The 24,511-nt window shown below is 47.0% G+C and overlaps 1 protein-coding gene across 2 annotated transcripts in view; it reads right to left on the reverse strand.

The window, feature by feature from the left end:
* The window catches only part of SLC67A1 (solute carrier family 67 member 1), an 81,134-nt gene that overhangs the window by 11,946 nt on the left and 44,677 nt on the right, over positions 1 to 24,511 (reverse strand). For both annotated transcript variants that reach the window (XM_073578544.1, XM_073578543.1), the window contains exon 8: positions 2,727 to 2,827. In XM_073578544.1, the coding sequence (XP_073434645.1) occupies positions 2,727 to 2,827 (101 nt within the window). The remainder of the gene's footprint in view (positions 1 to 2,726; positions 2,828 to 24,511) is intronic.

The following is a 24,511-nucleotide window of genomic DNA, read 5'->3' on the forward strand; positions in this document are numbered from 1 at the left end:
ATATTCTTGTACATAGGGGCAGTATTATAGTAGTTATATTCTTGTACATAGGGGCAGTATTATAGTAGTTATATTCTTGTACATAGGGACAGTATTATAGTAGTTATATTCTTGTACATAGGGACAGTATTATAGTAGTTATATTCTTGTACATAGTGGCAGTATTATAGTAGTTATATTCTTGTACATAGGGGGCAGTATTACAGTAGTTACATTCTTGTACATAGGGGGCAGTATTACAGTAGTTATATTCTTGTACATAGGGGCAGTATTATAGTAGTTATATTCTTGTACATAGGGGCAGTATTATAGTAGTTATATTCTTACACATAGGGGCAGTATTATAGTAGATATATTCTTGTACATAGGGACAGTATTATAGTAGTTATATTCTTGTACATAGGAGGCAGTAGTATAGTTGCTATATTATTATACTTAGGGGGCAGTAGTGTAGTAGTTATATTCTTGTACATAGGGGCAGTATTACAGTAGTTATATTCTTGTATATAGTGGGCAGTATTATAGTAGTTATATTCTTGTACATAGGGGCAGTATTATAGTAGTTATATTCTTGTACATAGGGGCAGTATTATAGTAGTTATATTCTTACACATAGGGACAGTATTATAGTAGTTATATTCTTGTACATAGGAGGCAGTAGTATAATAGTTATATTCTTGTACATAGGGGGCCGTAGTATAGTAGTTATATTCTTGTACATAGGGGGCAGTATTATAGTAGTTATATTCTTGTACATAGGGGGCAGTATCATAGTAGTTATATTCTTGTACATAGGAGGCAGTATTATAGTAGTTATATTCTTGTATATAGGGGGCAGTATTATAGTAGTTATATTCTTGTACATAGGGGCAGTATAGTAGTATTTATATTTCAAAAATTAAATTGCAATGTTTTAGGATTTATTTTAGGTGGAGCTGTTTTATGCTAAATGATGTGTTTCATTAGAAAACAATACACAATTCTCTGATATTTAAGTTGCTGTTTATGATTTACAACTCTATTATTACAATATTTATATTATTGGCAAGTCAGGGAAGAGCAGTGACATCTCGTGTAGGAGGAACACGCTGGCTCTGTCCCTGGCCTACACAACTGCTTGTAGGTCCCATGCCGATAATGTCTGTAAAGCGCTGTGGAATTAGTGGCGCTATATAAGTGAGTAAAATAATGAAATATAGAAAGTCAATGTACACTTCATAGCTTGAGAACACTCAGCTACACACAATGGTAAATTGAGCTTGTCTTGAAGTTTATCATAGTTTTGATATTCCATGGAATATGGGCAGCAAATCTCTCTCTCTCTCCAGAGCTGATGGTTTGTTACAAGTGATCAGTTCAGCTAAGCTGTATCCAGTCTTGTTTAATTCTGTGGGTCGGATACAACTGTAACAAATGGTTCATCATTAGGATTGTAAATGAAAATGTTTCAATTCTTGACAGCAAGAAAAGATGTTGAAAAATGTAAGGAACTGACTCAAAAAGTTTATTACCTAGAGTCCTAGACTGAGCCCTTAGCTATATTAGTCCAGTCCCGCATCCATTTATTTTTTCCCACCCCAAGCCCATATACACAGATACATTAGTGAGCGGTCTGTCGTCACGGTATAATGAGATCACACAGCTTCCATCAGTGAGGTCTTTATGTGTTGGGTCTAAACTTTGTCCTCTCATCGTCTTTGAAGATCAGTACAAAGAAAACAGCAGCTCGAGGGAATCCGTCCTGTCATTCATACGCAAGAGAGGAAGGAAATGGTCGTCAGGTGAAATAACAGCCAGCCCCATATGTGTGTTTATATGCCGGAGGGGGGCACCATGGATCCACACATAAATGATCTATTCAGACGTAGAAAGGACACCCACAAGACAGAGCCCACCAGCAAAAAGACACATGATGCAACAGAAGAACTGGATGAACATGCGGAAAATTTAGACGAATTTTCCTGTTTTATCAAATAAATATTATATTTTGTAGAATAACAAATTATACAATTTTCCAATATACTTTCCGTATTGATTTATTGCCATTTTCAAAAGGTTTTTAATTTTTTTTTTAAATTTTTTTATTGTTTTATATTTTTAACCTTTTTTTTTTTATTTTTCGTGCAATCTCAATATATTCCTCATATCCTAAGGATAGGCTATCAGTTTATATAAGTGACAGAATAAAGCCCCCGTGGATTTTTCTGTACACCACAAGGATAGACCATCCTGGCAGATTAAAGACCCCCTATAAATTAACAAAAAAACAGATTTATCCGCTGATGAATAATGTTTTTTCCAGAAGAGCATTGCGCCCTCGGCCACTTCCGCTCTTCACAGACTTCGGTGTTTTATGTCCAAACACGGGCAAGTTTAAAGTAAGCACAGATTATTTTTCTTCCATTTCCTACTCATTATTTCTAAAGGTAATAATAACATAAACAAAGACGAGAAAGATCAAAAGTCCAAATATAGATCCGTTTGCTTTGGGGGGGAAAAAGTTAAAAGCAAATAGTAGTCACAAAGCAACAAGTCCCAAAACTTTCCACAAGGCAAAAGCTCAAGGACCTGACATAAAAGAAGCAGCCGGTCTGACCAAGCAGAGCTGCAGTGTAAAGCATGGAAGAACAGAGCAAAACTTTCATTTACCAATCTAGATTTATAGACTGTTGTTGCTATCTGGCATTCTAATTTAGATTGTAGTACTTTTCATGAGGGGGACTTACCAACTGGAGAATCCCAAAATACGACATTAAATATCCAGCCGTAGCTGCATTAAGGCCAAAAAAGTCGACAGAAACGATGGGAAACATGAGCATGAAAACACCTGAAGAGAAACAAATGTGCATTGAAGAGAGTTATTTACCATGGTCGCGTCCCGAATAGAAGTGTCAAATACATTATTTATTAAATAGTGTAGAAATACATAATATTAATTTCATATGATAAATGAATCTAAAAATTCCAGGGAAGTAATAGGTCCCCCTGAGGAAGCAAATGTGCGAAACGCGCATTGGGGCAAGGATATCCGATGATTGATTTGGTTGACTATTGCCTACGATAATATAACTATTTAACTAATTTTAGAAAACTTCATACCGAATATATTTATTATTACATTCTAACACTTGCTATATCATATTACTTCGGCATGAGAAAATTGGTAGGAATTATGTGTTTGCACTTTTACTCATATGAATTTCTCTTATCTGTTTAAAACATGGATTTTTGTGATAAACTCACCATAAAATCCTTTTCTCCGAGACGCTCATTGGGGGACACAGGTACTGTGGGTGTATGCTACTGCCGCCTGGAGGCTGACACTAAGTGAAAAAAAGAGGTTAACTCCTCCTCCACCGTATACACCCTCACCCCGATTACGGGCGGATACCAGTTTAGTGCAAAAGCAGTAGGAGAATAACAAAATCAGCCTTAATGCAGGTAACATGTCTAGAAAAAAAAACACCCTAATATCAACAAAAAAGCACATTAATTAAACAAACAAGAGCCAACTGGCTATCAAGGTGGGTGCTGTGTCCCCCAATGAGTGTCTCGGAGAAAAGGATTTTACGGTGAGTCTACCACAAAAATCCATGTTTCTCCTTCGCCTCATTGGGGGACACAGGTACTGTGGGACGTCCTAAAGCAGTCCCTGGGTGGGAAGTTGACTCACCGATCCAAGCTACATGCACCTCCTGTCTAAAGGTGCACCACCGCTGCTTGGAGAATCCTTCTACCCAGGCTCGCATCCGCTGAAGCCTGAGTATGGATATTGTAATGTTTGGCAAACGTGTGCAGGCTGGACCAGGTTGCTGCCTTGCAAACCTGTTCCGTCGAAGCCTGGTGCTGAAGAGCCCAAGAAGCATGCACTGCCCGAGTAGAGTGCGCTCTGATCCCTGCTGGAACTGGCGCGCCTCTGATGCGGTAGGACTCCTGAATAGTCAAATGAATCCATCTGGCTATGATCGATTTTGAGGCAGCGAGTCCCTTCCTGCGCCCCTCAGGGAGCACAAACAACGTGTCTGTCTGCCGAAAGGGTGCCGTCTGTGACACGTACCTCCTGAGGGCTCTTACCAGGTCCAATGTGTGAAGAGACTTTTCCACTCGGTGTACCGGTGCTGGACAAAATGACGGCAAGACAATATCCTCATTAATGTGAAAGGAGGAAACGACCTTTGGCAGAAAGGGGGGGAGCTGGTCTGAGAACCACCTTATCCCTGTGGAAAGTGAGAAACGGAGCTCGGCAGGACAGGGCCGCCAGCTCCGAGACCCGCCTGATAGAAGTTATGGCTACAAGTAATACCACCTTCCAGGAAAGGTACGACAAAGAAACATCCTGTAGCGGTTCAAATGGAGCGTCCTGCAGAACGCTTAGGACCAGGTTAAGGTCCCAGGCGTCCAGGGGCGCCCTATAGGGAGGTACCAAGTCGGAGACTCCCTGGATGAAAGTCTTTACCTGCAAATTGGCAGCAATTCTGCGCTGGAAAAGGACGGATAAAGCCGATATCTGTCTCCTGAGGGAGCTTGGGGCCAACCCTGAGTCTAAGCCAGACTGGAGAAAGGCCAAGATGTTGGGAATAGAGAATCTCAGTGGAGAATAACCGCGGCCTCGACACCAAGAAAGGAAAACCTTCCAGGTGTGATGGTAAATTCGCGCCGAGGTAGGCTTCCGGGCGCTAACCATTGTAGCAACCACCTCGCGCCCAATCTCCGCCTGGGTCAGAATCCAAGATTCAACGGCCATGCCATCAAACACAGGGCCCCTGAGCTCGGGTGGAAGATCAGGCCCTGGGACTGTAGATCTGGGCGCTCTGGCAGTCGCCAAGGAACGTCGGTGAGCAGCTGCACTAGATCTGTGTACCACTCTCGACGGGGCCAGTCTGGGGCCAGCAGAATCGCTGGAACCCCTTCTGTTTTGATCTTCTTGATGACCCTCGGAAGTAGTGGCAGCAGGGGGAATAAGTATAGGAGGCGAAACTGGTTCTATGGCAGAACCAACGCATCCACGGCGATCGCCTGCGGGTCCCGGGACCGAGCGACAAACGTGGGCACCTTGGCATTTACCCTGGAGGCCATCAGGTCCACATCCAGTGTTCCCCACCGTTGGCAAATCTGCTGGAAGACCTCGGGGTGTAGTGATCATTCCCCGGGCGCAAGACCCCGCCGGCTGAGGAAGTCTGACGCCCAGTCCTCCATGCCCGGGTTGTGGATCGCTGATATCACCGAGTGGTTCCTCTCGGCCCAGTGAAGAACGTACCCTACCTCGCGCATGGTTGCTCTGCTGCGGGTGCCCCCTTGAAGATTTATGTAAGCCACCGCTGTGGCGTTGTCCGATTGAATCCGGACGGGGCAGCCTGCTAGATGGTGATGAAAATGTTGCAGAGCCAGCCAGATCGCTCGTGTTTCCAACAAGTTGATCGGGAGGCGTGCCTCCTGTGGCGACCACCGTCCCTGGGTCGTGTGATGGTGAAAAACCGCTCCCCAGCCGAAGAGGCTGCGTCGGTTGTGACCACCAACCAATGGTCAGGGGGAAAAGGTTTCCCCTGAAGCAGGGAGGAACTGACTGTCCACCACTCGAGTGACTGTCTGACCTGAGAGGACAACCGGCACTGGTGATCGAGCGTGAATGGGTTCTTGCCCCAGGATGACAAGAGGGCGTGCTGCAGGGGGCGAAGATGGAACTGGGCGAACGGGATCGCTTCCATTGCTGCCACCATTTTCCCTAGAATCCTCATCCAGAAATGGATGGTGTGAGGGACTGGTTGGTTAAGTGTCCGGACTCACTGCCGGAGAGCTACAGCCTTGTCTCGAGGGAGAATTACCAACCCTCGGAAGGTGTTGAGGATCATCCCTAAAAAGGAAATCCTTTGAGCTGGAACAAGGGATGATTTCTTCATGTTGACCAACCATCCCAAGCGGGAAAGAGTATCTAGTGTGATGTTGACACTTTCCTCGCATGCCCGAATCGAAGGGCCCTTGACCAAAAGGTCATCTAAGTAAGGCAAGATGACAATGCCCCAGGAGTGCAGGATGGCCATGACAACTGCCATGACCTTTGTGAACACTCTGGGGGCGGTGGCTAGCCCGAAGGGCAGCGCTGCGAACTGGAAATGTAGACTGTTGATGGCGAAGCATAGAAATCTTTGATGCGGAGGGAAAATGGGGATGTGTAGGTAGGCGTCCTGGATGTCGATAGAGGCCAAGTATTCTCCCTGCCCCATGGCCGATATAACTGAACGGGGAGACTCCATCCAGAAATGTTTGATCCTGATAAATTTGTTCTTGAGCTTCAGGTCCAAAACAGGCCTGACAGTCCCGTCCTTTTTGGGGATCGCAAATAGGTTGGAATAGAAGCCATGAGCCTTCTCGTGTTCTGGCACGGGAATAATGACTCCGTTGTGCTGGAGTGATTTGATGGCTCCTAGTAAAGCCCCTTGCCTGGGTATCCCCCTTGGGAAGACGGGAAAGAAAAAAACATCTTGGGGGGGTACCTGACAAATTCTATCTTGTACCCTGAGGACACGCGCTCTCTCAACCATGTGTCGTGTGCGACGGTGAGCCAGACGTGGCGAAACCAGAGTAGGCGGCCGCCTACTTTGCTGATGTCGCCTGAAAAATGCCTCGAGTCATTTGGCTGAGGATCTTTGGGACCTGGTTCCCCTCGACCTGGGCTGGTGAGTAAGCATTCTCCCCTACGGGTTGGCTCTATATGAGACCTGTCGATCCCTATCCTGGTTGGGGCGACCTGAAGCGGCGGAATTGGCCGCTGTAGTCCACCCGCGGTTGTGAAAGACCCGAAAACGTGCCTGAAACTGGTGACGAAACGGCGGTTTGACCTTTTGTTGAGGGAGAAAACTGCTCTTCCCTCCTGTGGAGTCGGAGATGAGTTGGTCTAACTTCTCTCTGAATAGGCAGCCGCCCTGATAAGGTAGAGAAGCCAAGGACTTCTTGGAGGTTGAATCAGCCCGCCATGTCCTTAACCATAGCGCTCTCCTAATGGAAATTGCGTTTGCGGCAGCAAGTGCCGCGCAATTGGCCGCATCCAAAGATGCATTGATTAAGTAGTCCCCAGCCATAGCGATCTGACTAGCAATCTCTTTAAAACTCTGCAGGTAGGTCCCTATCCTGCAAGGCTCTGTTCAATGATTCTGACCAAGAAATCATGGCCTTGGCTACCCACGTTGCCGCGAACGAGGGAGAGAATGGCTGATCTTGATGCTTCAAAAACTGAGCGAGCCAAGCTCTCTATGAGGCGATCAGTGGGATCCTTAATAGAAGAACCACTAGGTACGGATAACAGGGTTTTAGAGGCCAAGCGTGACACGGGTGGATCCACCGTTGGGGATTCCGTCCATTTTTTACAGAGATCCGGGGCAAACGGATACCTCGCTTCGAGCGCCTTCTGGCGCAAGAAGCGTCTATCTGGCCGTTCCCTGTGTCGTTGCACTATGTCCTCGAACTCTGGGTGAGTGCAAAATACTCTATGCGGCCGCTTAACTCGCTTAAATGACACCTTATGGCATGCAGCCAAGGTGGAATCATCCTCAATCCCCAGAGTCTGGTTGACTGCTTCGATGAGGCTGTCCACTGTTTCCCGACACCCTGAAGTATCTAGGTCAAGGGGTTTGTCCGAGTCGTAATCTGAGCTTTGCTCGCTATCGACTACTGATGAAGGAGAGCGAGAAGCAGAACTCACGGATGCCGAGGCACCGGATGGACCGGGAGACGCTGTGTGGGTTCGTTTCTCCCGCATCTGCCTGGAGTGAGAGCGGCCCCTGCAGGCCGGAGGCTCCTGTGAGGTGGAGGACCCCTCCAAGACAGGCGAGCCACTATCCCTGCCCCCATCTGGGGCACGAAGGAACTCGATTGCTCGCGTAAGTGACGCCATAGACTGCGACAGGGATAGGGCACATTCCGGGGGACTTGGTACACTGGGCTCAGTCGCAGGGGAGGGCTTCCTGGGCGTGTTCGGAATCGCAGGCTTCACATAATCGCTTGCTCTGCGCTTGCGGAAAAGCGGCCCGACAAGAGATACATGCAGTGTAAAGAAACGTGTGCCTCCAACGGACACTAAGCATGAACTAGTTTCCGTCCGCAATCGGGGCGAGGGGTGTATACGGCGGAGGAGGAGCTAACCTCTTTTTTTTCCCTTAGTGTCTGCCTCCAGGCAGCAGTAGTGGAGCGCCCTCACTCACCAGGGCCGTGGGGCACTCGGTACCGGGCCGGTTGATCTTCTCAAAGGGGGGTTGTCACGGCAGCAGTGACCCAGTCCGTGGCCCTGGGGCTCCATTACAAAAGGGGTTGTTTCAGTGTGCTTATGGTGGTGAAAGCTTATAAGTGATTCGTGACGCCACCTGTGGTGTTCGGCAATGAAGATGTAAGCCGACGCTGCAGACAGATCCTCTGGGACAGATGGTGTGGTGCAGCAATGATGTTATAACCCTCCACAGGCAGGGCTGTAGTCCCATGATAGAGTAGGTGAAGTGACACTTAGATGGTGTAGTGTCAGGCGCAAGGGATGTAGCAGTGCTGGATGGGTTGGCGCAGGAATAAGTGGAGGACACCAGGGCATGCAGTTCCAAAGCTTTACTCACAGTCTTGTGCAGGTACAGGTGCCCGCATCTGTGCCGTGTCCTCCGGGTCAGGAGCTCAGCCAACTTCCAGGCAAGATGAAGTACTCCTTTCCAACACTCTGCCAACATATGTGCCTTTTCTGAACGTCTCCCTCTTAGCGCCTTTGAGTGAAGTACTAACAGTACTGAGTTACACTGGAGTTCCTCCTGTCAGATGTTCCTATGAATTTTACTTGTACGGCAGACAGCTGTAGCCTACTTCGGGGACTCCTTCTACCTAGTCCCGGCTCACTATCATTGCTGTTGTGCCCCCAAGTCTTGTGTGGGAATAAAGTGGTCTCTACTTCTATTCCTCTGGTGTCTGCTGCAGGACCATTAGTATCCATACAACCTCGGGGACCGGGCCCAGGCCTTGCGCTTAGAACTTGGGAAGGGTTCTCCTCTAACCCTGGTCCTTGTTCTCTTATTCTCCTCACGTTCCGTACTAATCCTTTCCTTCTTATGGAGAGTCAGGCTTTCCTTCAATGTTCCTTTCTTGTTGTGCCAGCGGACCCAGATCACTGAGGTCAGCTGCAACACTTCCTTCCTCCATCCCACTCAGGGGATCTCCTTTCACAGATCCCTGTGACTAACTAACTGACTAAATACTATCCTCTTCCCGCTCTTTTAGTGCAAACTCAGCTACACCCACCTCCCAGCACGTTTCGTGTTCCAAGCAGGGAGCCACCAAGGGGTGCTATGCTACACTCCAAGCAGGGAGCCGCCGAAAGTGCTTTGCTACACTACTTTGTGGTGTGGGGTGCAGGTGTTGGAGTGTGGTCAGGTGTCTCCACCTTACCTGGATAGTGGGGTACCACACCTCAGGAGGAGGTGCAGTATCTCTGTGGTGACTGAACCCTCAGGGGCGCCACATACCCCCCCGTTAAACACAGCACGTCCGCGGGCTGCAAGACAACAAAGATTGACAAATACAGGAACATACAAAAATTTTTATAATGCTAATAAACAGTTCTTATCTAATCTTCTCAATATGAGGCACTCATTCTTGAACGTTGCCAACAATTTTAACTAACTATCTATATCTTACTACAGTTCCTAATTCAAAGTGCTATTTCAAGCATTATCATCAACACATTTCTTCATCACTTCTTCTTTCACATTTTCTTCTTTCTATTATTACCCTTAAGTGATAACCATTGATGCCTGGTTCGTCATCTGCATCTTTTCAAATCTTTGTCTTTATTCAAATCTTTCATCTCTTTATTAAAACATTTCTAAAAGTTATTGCTATTAACTAGATTCTATATAAAACTTTCATAAGGTACATTATAAAATACTTCACATCAATAATTCTTGTAAGTGCTGGAGACCGCTCCCAGCCGGGATCTCTTGCAGTGTCCTTTTGGTAGGAGCCATGCTCCATGATGAGGTAGTTCTTATCCATAAAAGGGCTATGTAAAACCAAGAAAGGGGCACCTAAAGAGGTGCAACTATATACATTACAGTTCTGGATCACTTAGTGTCCATGATCTCCACAGTTCAAGTGCGAGAATTGCTGCCAATAAAACTGGGCAACAAAAACAGGAAAAGACATGATGAACAAACAAAAATAACTTTAAAGCACAACGGTGCAAATACCCTCCTGGGTAACAGAGTTAGTTATTTGAAATGTTATGGCTAGTTGTCCCCTCCTGGGGTTCTGGAAGCTGGTTGCTTGGGCTGCTTCCAGGGGAGATGCTCTGGGTGTCTTCATCCCGTTGCTGGCTGTCGACAAATTGCAGGTATTCCTTTTCTCCGGGAGTAAGGTTGTCATCTGCTGGTGTTAATGGGATGGCAGAGGAAATAACTGCAGCCTGTGCGGGCAACACATCAACTGCCACTAATGGTATCCCAGTTGCCTGTGACTCTGCAGGAGTTGCAGCTGGTACCAAGGAATGTTGTTCTGTCACTTCAGGTGGTACTGCTGCCAACAAGTCAGCAAGGGCTGTAGCCGGTACCGATAGGTGCTGCTCTGCGATCTCCAGTGGTACCACAGTTGACGGTACCACGGCCGGTTGTTGCGGGCTGGATGTAATTTGAGTACCACCACTCTTGGTCCTGGCAATCATCGGACCATTTCTGTCCACAGGTACCGCTCCTAGTACCAGGATCATGGCAGGGGCGGCGACCATACCTGGTGCTTCCCGGTGATGTTCTGACTCCTGCTTAGGTACCGGGTGGCAAATGATGGCAGCCGCAACCCCTGGAGTGGGTTGAAGAACGGCCGGTTGCTGCATCCATTTCGGCACAGGACTGGGGCATGTCGGCAAAAGCCTGCACGGCCGCGCTAGATCCAGGCTGGGACTCAGCTCCTGTCCCACAGCCTCCGGAACCCTCATGTACCTTCTCCTGGCAGGCCGCATCCAGTGACAGTGTGGGGAAGGTGACTTGACGGACAGACGTGACTGGTAGAAGGAGGGGACGGTTTGTGCACTAGGGACAGAGATTGACAGGTTAGAAAGGTAACAGCAGGGAAAGACAGAAAAGGGAGTGCAGTACCGTGAAATGACCACAAGATGGCAGGGGAGAGTAGTACAGGACTTAACATCAGCTTAGGGCTTAGGAATCCGCTTAGTCATGGGGGGCGGGGAGATAGGAGCCCGGGTGGGAAATTCCTCTGTGAGAGAGGGGATAAATAGAAGAAGGCGGGGCTCCAGGAGAGTTTAGTCCCGGGAGGAGCTCAGAAGAAGACGGAGGAGCTCAGAAGAAGACGGAGAATGTGAGAAGAGCTCGGCCAGGGGGACGGACAAAGGAGAGACAGTCAGGGGGGTGGCCCTGACCCGACGGACTGCAGGACAGGCAAGGAGAAGAGGCAGCCAGGGGGGGAGACCATGACTCGACGTACCGCAAGACAGACGAGGCCCCGGGGGTACCGATTAGAAGACGACCTCGGGCAGGTGAAGCGCTGGGGGTAGATTGGTCTAGGACAGCCCCCAGTGAAAGATCCGCGAGGTGCGTTACTGCGACTGAAGCTGAAGACTAGGTACCCGGGCTTGGCGATACAGTGGTGTAAAGAAGCTGCAGTGCGTGTTTGGTGGTCGTCAGGAGGACGACAAATAAATCCGGAACTGTTACAAGTGGAAGCTGTCTCCGTCTCGTCTTTGCCTCGTCTGGTAAGCAGTGGTCCACCCCCCCCAAGCCCGGCCAGCCCCTACCACAACAGCATCTGCCTAAAGGTGGTGACGGGCGCTGTAAAGGGTGTCGCAGAGGCCGTATGCTCCGCGGGTATTGCCTGGGGGAGGGTTGCTTCTCCCCGCCATTTTCTCCTGGCCTCCGTGCTCCTTCCATCATGGCGTTCTCTCCTTCTTCCTGTCTGGACTCTTTTCCCGCCACCGGCTCCCGCTCCTCCTTCTGGGGGCGGCGTCTTTTTCCTACTCCTCCATACCAGGCCAGTATACGAACCAAGCCATGTTGCTGTCGCAAAGAAATTCAGACAGGGAAGGCCCAGGACAGTTCGCAGTCTTTTCTTAGGACCACCCATGTTGTCACGCCCTTCTTCTCCATGCTGGCGGCCATTTTTAGCATTCATTTTACAGTCTATCAAACTGGGTATTTTGCACATTTCCACAAACTTTTAAGTCCAATAAATCGTAGGCACACAGAACCCGGTGGCACCGGGTCTCATCATCCTGTTCGTGACGCCAAGTTGGAGCGCCCACACTCACCAGGGCCGTGGGCTACTCGGTAACGGGCCGGTTGATCTTCTCAATGGGGGGTTGTCACGGCAGCAGTGACCCAGTCCGTGGCCCTGGGGCTCCATTACAAAAGGGGTTGTTTCAGTGTGCTTATGGTTGTGAAAGTTTATAAGTGATTCGTGACGCCACCTGTGGTGTTCAGCAATGAAGATGTAAGCCGACGCTGCAGACAGATTCTCTCGGACAGATGGTGTGGTGCAGCAATTGTGGCGCCCCCAGGAGTATGGTCGCCACAGTGGCATTGCCTTCCTCCTGGGAGGGTGATGTCAGGCTTGGAGGCAATGAAGGGTCTCTCTAACAGTTAACCGTGTCATGCAACACAGTTCCCACTCCAGGCCAGCAGAGGGAGCTCTGAACCAGAATGAGGGGAGGAGTGCTCTCTGAGGGCCAGGAAGGGAAATGAGGAGTTAGTGTGAGGAGGGCAAAGAGTGTAGACGTGTGGAGAGAAGCTGGAGGTCGAGCTGGATATAGAGAGCTCCCTCCCAGTGATAGCACATGATCTGGAGCCTGGTCTCCACGGTTGTATGGATACTGAAGGTCCTGCAACAGATACCAGAGGAATAGGAAGCTGTAAATGCTCTATTCCCAACTAAGACTCGGAGGCACAACAGCGACGGGTGAGCCAAGAGAGATAGAGGGCTACAGCTGTCTGCCATACGAGGTAGTTCTAAGAGAAGATAAGAAGGAGGAACTTCAGTGTAACCCAGTACTGGATGTACCTCAAGTCTAGGAAGGAGACTACACAACCTATCTGATAGAGAGATCCCTGATGAGTTACTTCCAGGCTAGCCTGCTCCTGTGCCATCTGTAACCAGGACCCTGGACTGCGTTTGCCAAGTAAAGGTAAAGAAACTGCACCCTGTTGTGTCCTTGCCTCCTTCCTGCAACATCCTCAGCACTGCTACATCTCTGTGCCAAACACTGCACCATCTTCCTAAACATTCCGCTACACTGCCCTGGGACCAACAGCCCTACCTATGGAGGACTACAACATCATTGCTACATTACACCATCTGTCCAAGAGGATCTGCTTGCAGCGTCGGCTTAACACCTCCCTTGCTGAACACCACAGGTGGCGTCACAAATCACTTATAAACTTTATTCCCAACTCAACCCCTTTTACATGGGCGCCCAGGGTCACCGCTGCTGTGACAACCCCCTCTGAGAGACCGGCCCGGTACTGAGTACCCCACAGCCCTGGGAGGGCGACCCATTTAGGCATCACGAACAGGATTACGGAGCCCGGTGTCCCCGGGTCCTGTGTGCCAGAGACTGTGTTTGGTGCTATAGACTGTGTGCGAAATTGGCGCCATTGCCACCATTATCCCGCTGATTGGCGCGCGCGGGAAGAAAAGGGGGAAGGCTTTCGTGGGCGGAGTCAGCCGAGAAGCGCGAAAGGAGAAGAGCGCGCGGGAAGTGAAAAGCTGAGGCCTGCAGTTCCGGCGTCCCCGGATCCAGCCAAGGAGCGGCATCCGGTAAGCCAGCGCAACCCCGCGGCTTGGCCCACGTTAACTAGGGGGGAGAGAAAATGTCTGAGACAACGCCAATGCAGCGGCGGACACCCCCGCCGACCCCACAGCGCCGCTGAATCCAGCAGCCAGCGTTGCCTCCAGGGCACCGCAAGAAACAGCGCCCACCGCAGCGGTCCCCATAATGCCGCTGTCTATGCCTTACATACCGGGAGCAGCCTGGCTACCGCAGTACTCAGGGGAGTCACATACCCTGAGTGAATTTAAAGAGAGACTGTGCAGTTTGTTTGAGGTGTATCCTCTGTCTGAAAGCCAGAAGGTGAACATCCTGATTGGGCAGCTACAGGTGCAGCACAGAGAGAAGTAAAAGCCTGGCAGGACACAGATAAAGAGACTGTTAAAAAGATTTTGGCCAAACTAAGAAGCACCTTTGAAACCCGCACTGCAGCTGAAATCAAGTTGAGGTTCTTTGGATGTAAACAGAAAGCGCAGGACAATATAAGGGACTATGCTCTTAACCTGCAGGAGGCGCTGCGAGCCGTCAAGCAGATTGACCCTGACAGTGTGAAAGATGGAGACAGACTGCTAAAGGAGCAATTTATTGAAGGACTCCTATCCAGCACCCACAGAGCACAGCTGCGCTTCATAGCCCTACAGAACCCTGATCTAGACTTTGCTGATTTGAAGGACAGGCTATCCGGGTGCTGCAGGGAACCAACTGTCAGCCATCCAGCGCCCCCTAGGCGCCCAGCGATCAACTACCACCAGGAAGCAACATCTTTCCCTTCCATCCCTGTGGAGGCTGATGCACAGACTCTGGATAAAGATCCGACAGAAGAGCTGCGTCTTCAGGTCCAGGAGTTGACCAAAGGAATGGCTGCACTTACTAAAACCGTGCAGTCCCTGCAGGTGTCCTCCAAAGAGAAGATCCAGCTTGCTTCCAGTCCAGAGGATGTCCCGTGGCTCCGGAAGAGGAGGACCCCGCCACTCCGAGGAAGGAACAACGATCGCTATGAAGAGAACGGACGTCCCATCTGTCGTCACTGCCACAAGGCAGGCCACCTCGCAAGATTCTGTCCTTTAAACGAGCAACCCCTGGGGCAGAGGGCCAACCCGCAGGAGTAGGACCACAAGGCCCAAGTAACTGGCGAGCCGAGTATGTTGGAGGGAGACCAATCCTTCCAGTGGTGATTGACGGCATCCCCATGAACACTTTGCTGAACACTGGCTCCCAGGTGACCACCATGCCCTATATCCTCTACAAGCGGTATTGGGCTGATTCTGAACTCACCCGTGGCCCAAGTGATGAACTAACAGTAGTTGCCAGTAATGGTCAGTTTTTACCACAAGTGGGATGTAAAGAAATTACTGTTAAAGTGGGGAGGGTGGAGTTAAAATCTCAAGGTCTGATAGTTGTGGATATTGATCGACAAGAATGTAATCCCATGATGACTCTTGGTACAAATGTAATTGAAAATTGTCTTTCCGAGGTTATTGTCTTGTTGCAACAGGTGGCCGAGACTGCTGGTTCCAGTGAACAACGAGTCCTGCAGAAGGAGATCAAGGCCCTGATGCAAAGACAACAGGTAGAACTCTCTGGCAGAGAAATTGGCAGCGTCAGAGTGAGTGATGCTTTCCCCATTGCAATACCCCCCAGATGTGAAATGTTGATTTGGTGTCGGGCAGCCATAGGCCTCAGAGGAAAAGATTACCAGGCAATGGTACAACCAGTGTACTCTGACAGCAGGCCCACTGTCCTGACAGCCAGAGGGGTAGTTGATGTCCGAAAAGGGAGAGTACCTGTACGCCTCTTGAATTGTGGGGAGGAGGAGGCCACAATACCTCGGTATGCCACAGTTGCTAAGCTGCTCACTGTCAGTAACAATGCAATGCAGGCAGCAGAGCCTTTGGTCTCATCCGACCAGGTGGAGGACAATGGCTCTGTCAAGCAGCTGGAGGAGTGGTGTCAGCAACTGCAGGTGGGAACTGACTCTACACCCTCATACCAGAAAAATGGGGTTTACAGAGTGACCCAGGAGTATGAGCGGGTATTCAGCAAACACCCACTAGATTTTGGGAAGGCAAAAGGGCTTCAACATCATATCCCCACTAGAGATCATCCACCCATTAAAGAAAGGTACCGGCCTATACCCCCAACACAATAACAATGTGCTAAAGGTATGTTGACAGAGATGAAGGAAGCAGGGGTCATCAGAGACAGTTGTAGCCCCTGGGCAGCTCCCATAGTTTTTGTAAAGAAAAAAGATGGTACCATGAGAATGTGTGTTGATTACAGAAAAATTAACAGCATTACACATAAAGATGCCTACCCATTACCTAGAATTGAAGAGTCATTAGCTGCACTTAAAACTGCTATTTTTCCACCTTAGATCTCACTAGTGGGTATTGGCAGGTTCCTGTGGCAGAGGCAGACAAGGAGAAAACAGCATTTACCACTCCAATGGGTCTCTATGAGTTCAACTATATGCCATTCGGGCTCTGCACCGCCCCAGGAACATTTCAACGGCTGATGGAGTGCTACCTGGGACACATGAACTTTGAGACGGTCCTGTTGTACCATGATGATGTCATTGTTTTCTCCAAGACTTATGAAGACCATCTGAAACACCTGGCTGAGGTGTTTGAAGCCTTGTCCAACTTTGGCCTGAAGGTGAAGCCTTCCAAATGCCACCTCCTGAAGCCCAAGGTACAGTACCTTCGTCATGTAGTGAGTGCAGAAGATGTGGCACCAGATCCTGACAAAGTCACAGTCATCCGGGATTGGCCGAAGCCCAGCAACCTCCATGAAGTACGCCAATTTCTTGGGTTGGTAGGCTACTACCGAAGGTTCATCAAGGGCTTCACTGAAATAGCCACTCCTATGCAAAATCTTTTGGTGGGGCAGTCCAAGAAAGCCAAACAGAAAAGTTCCACATTTGAATGGACTGAGGAGTTGGAGAGGTCCTTCACCCGACTGAAGATGGCTCTCACAGGAGATGAAGTTCTGGCCTACCCAGATTATGACCAACCCTTTGTGTTGTATACTGATGCCAGCAAAGTGGGACTTGGAGCAGTACTGTCACAGGTTCAAAATGGCAAAGAAAGGGTGATCTCCTACGCCAGCAGGAAGCTTCGTCCCACTGAAAGGAACCCTGACAACTACAGTTCCTTCAAGCTGGAGTTCCTTGCCATAGTCTGGGCTGTGACTGAAAGATTCAAGCATTACCTAGCTTCAGCCAAGTTTACCATCTTCACGGACAACAACCCGTTGACTCACTTGGAAACTGCAAAACTAGGTGCACTGGAACAGCGATGGATGGCTCGGCTGTCTAACTATGAGTTTACCATCAATTACCGAGCAGGGAATAAGAATGCCAATGCTGATGCGCTGTCCAGAATGCCTAATCTGCCAGATGCAGGAGAAGACCCTGAGGCTGTTGAAGAAATAGAGCTACCTCCTTTCCACCGGCCAATTGCGGCCTAACGTGCTCAAGGAGTGAGAAACAGGCGGTCTGGCTTGAAAGAGGTCACCCTAAATCCATCATGACTGGGCAGAAACGCAGGATAGTGACCCCGCAGTCCGCATGATGAAGGAGCTACTGTCACAAGCTGACTCACGCCCAGAGTCGGATGCTCCTGAAGAAACTCAGCAGTTGTGGAAGGAGAGAGGCCGGCTGTTCATCTATGAAGGAAAGCTGTGTCGGAGGAGTATCAATGCCCGCACTCATGAGTTGGTCTGGCAGATGGTAGTCCCAAAGAGAGAGGCATCAATGGTCCTGGAAGCATACCACAATGAAGCTGGCCACTTCGGATGGAAGAAGTTGGAAGCATTGCTCCGGGAGAGGTTCTACTGGGCTGGTATGAGGAAAGCCATGGAAAAGTGGTGCCAGGAGTGTGGACAATGTAACCTGTGCAGAAAGGATTGAAACAGCCAGAGAGCTCCTCTACAGCCAATAATAACCAAACAGCCACTTGAGTTGGTTGCCCTAGACCATGTGAACCTGGTCCCAAGCCGCTCAAGCTACATCTATGCTCTTACCATCGTGGACCACTACTCAAGATTCCTGGTAGTTGTGCCTGTCAAAGATCAAACAGCCAGAGCCTTTCAACAGCACTTCTGTAGACCACATGGATATCCTGAGCGAGTGCTTACAGATCAAGGTCCAGCTTTTGAGGCAGAAGTGTTCCTGGAATTCTGTAACTTGTACGGTTGCAAGAACATCAGGACAACACCGTACCATCCACAGACCAATGGCATGTGTGAAATGATGAACCAGGTAGTGATTGACCTACTGAAGACCTTGTCTTTGGAGGAGAGGAATCTGTGGCCAGAAAAGTTGCCAGATCTGGTAGACCTCTACAATCACATTTCTGTGAATTCCACCAACTGTACCCCAGCCTACCTAATGAGAGTGAGGCCTGGCAATTTGCCTATTGATTTGGATATGGGAGTCCTGACTAGAGTTGAGCGATACCGTCCGATACTTCAAAATATCGGATCGGAATGGATCGGCCGATCTTTAAAAAAAGTATCGGTATCGCCGATGCCGATACCGGAAGTCCCATTCAAGTCTATGAGACTTCCGGTATCGGAATTGGAAAAACCCTTTCCTGCCCTTGTACAGCCTCTCGGGGGTCTGTACGGGCCTTCCGGGGGTCTCTGCCGGCCTGCCGGGGGGCTGTGCCGGCCTGCCGGTGGGCTGTGCGGACTGCCCGGGGTCTGTACTGGCCTGCCGGGGGGCTGTGCCGGCCTGCCGGGGGGCTGTGCACCCTGTGGGGGTCTGTACCGGCCTGCCGGGGGGCTGTGCCGGCCTGCCGGGGGGCTGTGCACCCTGTGGGGGTCTGTACCGGCCTGCCGGGGGGCTGTGCCGGCCTGCCGGGGGGCTGTGCTGATGTCCGGGGGTCTGTGCAGGCATCGTCCGATGGGACTACAAGTCCCATCTGGCGATGTCTGCTACCATGACAGTGATTGACACATTAGCCAATGATGGGACAGTAGTAGTCCCATCATCCGGCTAATGTGTTAAATGTTAAAAAAAAAAAAATACTACATACATACTACATGCTACATACATACCACATATATACTACATGCATGCTACATACATACTACATGATACATACATACTACATACATACTACATGCATGCTACATACATACTACATGCTGCATACATACTACATACATACTACATGCATGCTACATACATACTACATGCTACATACATACTACATATATACTACATGCATGCTACATACTACATACATACTACATATATACTACATGCATGCTACATGCTACATACATACTACATATATACTACATGCATGCTACATACATACTACATGCTACATACATACTACATACATACTACATGCATGCTACATACATACTACATGCTACATACATACTACATACATACTACATGCATGCTACATACATACTACATATATACTACATGCATGCTACATACATACTACATGCTACATACATACCACATAAATACTACATACATACTACATGCATGCTACATACATACTACATGCTACATACATACATACTACATATATACTACATGCATGCTACATATATACTACATGCTACATACATACTACATACATGCTACATACATGCTACATACATACTACATACATGCTACATACATACTACATACATGCTACATACATACTACATACATGCTACATACATACTACATACATGCTACATACAATACATTCATACAATATATACATAGACATACAGTACATATAACATAGAGTAACATACTTACCAATACTTGTCACATTGTTCCCCGAAGCCATTGTCTTTTACGGAATAAATATTAACATAACAAACCACAAAAATTCTCACCCATGATCCGAAGCAGTCCACGAGTGTGTCCCACGACGATCTTGGGTAGAGAACTGCAGCATCAGCTGATGCTGCTGCTCTCTACGGGCTGCAGGAATCCAATGACGGAAGGTAGGTATCCTTCCGCACTGTATTCCTCCGCCACTTAAAAAAAAAAATAGTCCCTAGTCTCACTTTTGACATTGCTGTGTGAGAAAGTTCCCACGCAGCTTTTGCCATAAAGTGAGACTAGGGACTTTTTTTTTTAAGTGGCGGAGGAATACAGTGCGGAAGGATACCTACCTTCCGTCATTGGATTCCTGCAGCCCGTAGAGAGCGGCAGCATCAGCTGATGCTGCAGTTCTCTACCCAAGATCGTCGTGGGACACACTCGTGGACTGCTTCGGATCATGGGTGAGTATTTTTGTGGTTTGTTATGTTAATATTTATTCCGTAAAAGACAATGGCTTCGGGGAACAATGTGACAAGTATTTGTAAGTATGTTACTCTATGTTATATGTACTGTATGTCTATGTATGTATTGTATGAATGTATTGTATGTAGCATGCATGTAGTATGTATGTAGTATGTATGTAGCATGTAGTGTATATGTAGCATGCATGTAGTATGTATGTAGCATATATGTAGTATGTATGTAGCATGTAGTATGTATGTAGCATGCATGTAGTATATATGTAGTATGTATGTAGCATGTATGTAGTATATATGTGGTATGTATGTAGCATGCATGTAGTATATATGTAGTATATATGTAGCATGTAGTATGTATGTAGCATGCATGTAGTATATATGTAGTATATATGTAGTATGTATGTAGCATGCATGTAGTATATACAGTGGGGCAAAAAAGTATTTAGTCAGTCAGCAATAGTGCAAGTTCCACCACTTAAAAAGATGAGAGGCGTCTGTAATTTACATCATAGGTAGACCTCAACTATGGGAGACAAACTGAGAAAAAAAATCCAGAAAATCACATTGTCTGTTTTTTTTTTCATTTTATTTGCATATTATGGTGGAAAATAAGTATTTGGTCAGAAACAAGCAATCAAGATTTCTGGCTCTCACAGACCTGTAACTTCTTCTTTAAGAGTCTCCTCTTTCCTCCACTCATTACCTGTAGTAATGGCACCTGTTTAAACTTGTTATCAGTATAAAAAGACACCTGTGCACACCCTCAAACAGTCTGACTCCAAACTCCACTATGGTGAAGACCAAAGAGCTGTCAAAGGACACCAGAAACAAAATTGTAGCCCTGCACCAGGCTGGGAAGACTGAATCTGCAATAGCCAACCAGCTTGGAGTGAAGAAATCAACTCTGGGAGCAATAATTAGAAAATGGAAGACATACAAGACCACTGATAATCTCCCTCGATCTGGTGCTCCACGCAAAATCCCACCCCGTGGGGTCAGAATGATCACAAGAACGGTGAGCAAAAATCCCAGAACCACGCGGGGGGACCTAGTGAATGAACTGCAGAGAGCTGGGACCAATGTAACAAGGCCTACCATAAGTAACACACTACGCCACCATGGACTCAGATCCTGCAGTGCCAGACGTGTCCCACTGCTTAAGCCTGTACATGTCCGGCCCCGTCTGAAGTTTGCTAGAGAGCATTTGGATGATCCAGAGGAGTTTTGGGAGAATGTCCTATGGTCTGATGAAACCAAACTGGAACTGTTTGGTAGAAACACAACTTGTCGTGTTTGGAGGAAAAAGAATACTGAGTTGCATCCATCAAACACCATACCTACTGTAAAGCATGGTGGTGGAAACATCATGCTTTGGGGCTGTTTCTCTGCAAAGGGGCCAGGACGACTGATCCGGGTACATGAAAGAATGAATGGGGCCATGTTTCGTGAGATTTTGAGTGCAAACCTCCTTCCATCAGCAAGGGCATTGATGATGAAACGTGGCTGGGTCTTTCAACATGACAATGATCCAAAGCACACCGCCAGGGCAACGAAGGAGTGGCTTCGTAAGAAGCATTTCAAGGTCCTGGAGTGGCCTAGCCAGTCTCCAGATCTCAACCCTATAGAAAACCTTTGGAGGGAGTTGAAAGTCCGTGTTGCCAAGCGAAAAGCCAAAAACATCACTGCTCTAGAGGAGATCTGCATGGAGGAATGGGCCAACATACCAACAACAGTGTGTGGCAACCTTGTAAAGACTTACAGAAAACATTTGACCTCTGTCATTGCCAACAAAGGATATATCACAAAGTATTGAGATGAAATTTTGTTTCTGACCAAATACTTATTTTCCACCATAATATGCAAATAAAATGATAAAAAAACAGACAATGTGATTTTCTGGATTTTTTTTTCTCAGTTTGTCTCCCATAGTTGAGGTCTACCTATGATGTAAATTACAGACGCCTCTCATCTTTTTAAGTGGTGGAACTTGCACTATTGCTGACTGACTAAATACTTTTTTGCCCCACTGTATGTAGTATATATGTAGTATGTATGTAGCATGCATGTAGTATATATGTAGCATGCATGTAGTATGTATGTAGTATATATGTAGTATATATGTAGTATGTATGTAGCATGTAGTATGTATGTAGCATGCATGTAGTATATATGTAGTATGTATGTAGCATGTAGTATGTATGTAGCATGCATGTAGTATATATGTGGTATGTATGTAGCATGTAGTATGTATGTAGCATGCATGTAGTATATATGTAGTATGTATGTAGCATGTAGTATGTATGTAGCAAGCATGTAGTATATATGTAGTATGTATGTAGCATGTTGTATGTATGTAGCATGCATGTAGTATATATGTAGTATGTATGTAGCATGTAGTATGTATGTAGCAAGCATGTAGTATATATGTAGCATGCATGTAGTATGTATGTAGTATATATGTAGTATATATGTAGTATGTATGTAGCATGTAGTATGTATGTAGCATGCATGTAGTATATATGTAGTATGTATGTAGCATGTAGTATGTATGTAGCATGCATGTAGTATATATGTAGTATGTATGTAGCATGTAGTATGTATGTAGCAAGCATGTAGTATATATGTAGCATGCATGTAGTATGTATGTAGTATATATGTAGTATATATGTAGTATGTATGTAGCATGTAGTATGTATGTAGCATGCATGTAGTATATATGTGGTATGTATGTAGCATGTAGTATGTATGTAGCATGCATGTAGTATATATGTAGTATGTATGTAGCATGTAGTATGTATGTAGCAAGCATGTAGTATATATGTAGTATGTATGTAGCATGTAGTATGTATGTAGCATGCATGTAGTATATATGTATGTATGTAGCATGTAGTATGTATGTAGCATGCATGTAGTATATATGTGGTATGTATGTAGCATGTAGTATGTATGTAGCATGCATGTAGTATATATGTAGTATGTATGTAGCATGTAGTATGTATGTAGCATGCATGTAGTATATATGTAGTATGTATGTAGCATGTAGTATGTATGTAGCATGCATGTAGTATATATGTAGTATGTATGTAGCATGTAGTATGTATGTAGCATGCATGTAGTATGTATGTAGTATGTATGTAGCATGCATGTAGTATATATGTAGTATGTATGTAGTATGTATGTAGCATGTAGTATGTATGTAGCATGCATGTAGTATGTATGTAGTATGTATGTAGCATGCATGTAGTATATATGTGGTATGTATGTAGCATGTAGCATGCATGTAGTATATATGTAGTATGTATGTAGCATGTAGTATGTATGTAGTATGTATGTAGTATGTAGCATGCATGTAGTATATATGTAGTATGTATGTAGCATGTAGTATGTATGTAGCATGCATGTAGTATATATGTAGTATGTATGTAGCATGTAGTATGTATGTAGCATGCATGTAGTATATATGTAGTATGTATGTAGCATGTAGTATGTATGTAGCATGCATGTAGTATATATGTAGTATGTATGTAGTATGTATGTAGCATGTAGCATGCATGTAGTATATATGTGGTATGTATGTAGCATGTAGTATGTATGTAGTATGTATGTAGTATGTAGCATGCATGTAGTATATATGTAGTATGTATGTAGCATGTAGTATGTATGTAGTATTTTTTTTTTTTTTTTAACATTTAACACATTAGCCGGATGATGGGACTACTACTGTCCCATCATTGGCTAATGTGTCAATCACTGTCATGGTAGCAGGCATCGCCAGATGGGACTTGTAGTCCCATCGGACGATGCCTGCACAGACCCACGGACATCAGCACAGCCCCCCCGGCAGGCCGGTACAGACCCCCACAGGGTGCACAGACCACCGGCAGGCCGGTACAGACCCCGGGCAGTCCACACAGCCCCCTGGCAGGCCGGCAGAGACCCCCGGAAGGCCCGAAATGACGGCGCATCATGATGCGCACACACCGCGCATCATGATGACGTCATTTCGGCTGTCAATCAACTTTGAACTTCCGATTCCGATGCCCGATATTGAAAAAATATCGGATGTCGGTATCGGAATTCCGATACGGCAAGTATCGGCCGATACCGGATACTTGCGGTATCGGAATGCTCAACACTAGTCCTGACACCTGAAGTGACATCACCAGATGCTGACTGGGATATAGAGTGGCAGCAACAGTACAGAAGAGTACAAGAGTGTGTGGAGAAGAGTCTAGCTCAGGCAAGACAAAAACAAGAAAGGTACTATAACCAACATGCAACTGCAGTCCCCTTGTCACCAGGAGAACAAGTCCTCAAGAGGAAGAGATGACTGCATAAGCTGGATGACCAATGGGAAGCTGAACCCTACACCATTCTACCCTCAAATTTTGACAATACCAAGGTGTGCCTTATTAGTAAAGATGGAAGAGAAACCTCAACAGCAATATCAAG

Source organism: Dendrobates tinctorius, unplaced genomic scaffold (assembly GCF_039654945.1).
Source record: "Dendrobates tinctorius isolate UK_male_01 unplaced genomic scaffold, ASM3965494v1 ptg000059l, whole genome shotgun sequence".
In the NCBI taxonomy this organism is placed as follows: Eukaryota; Metazoa; Chordata; class Amphibia; order Anura; family Dendrobatidae; genus Dendrobates; species Dendrobates tinctorius.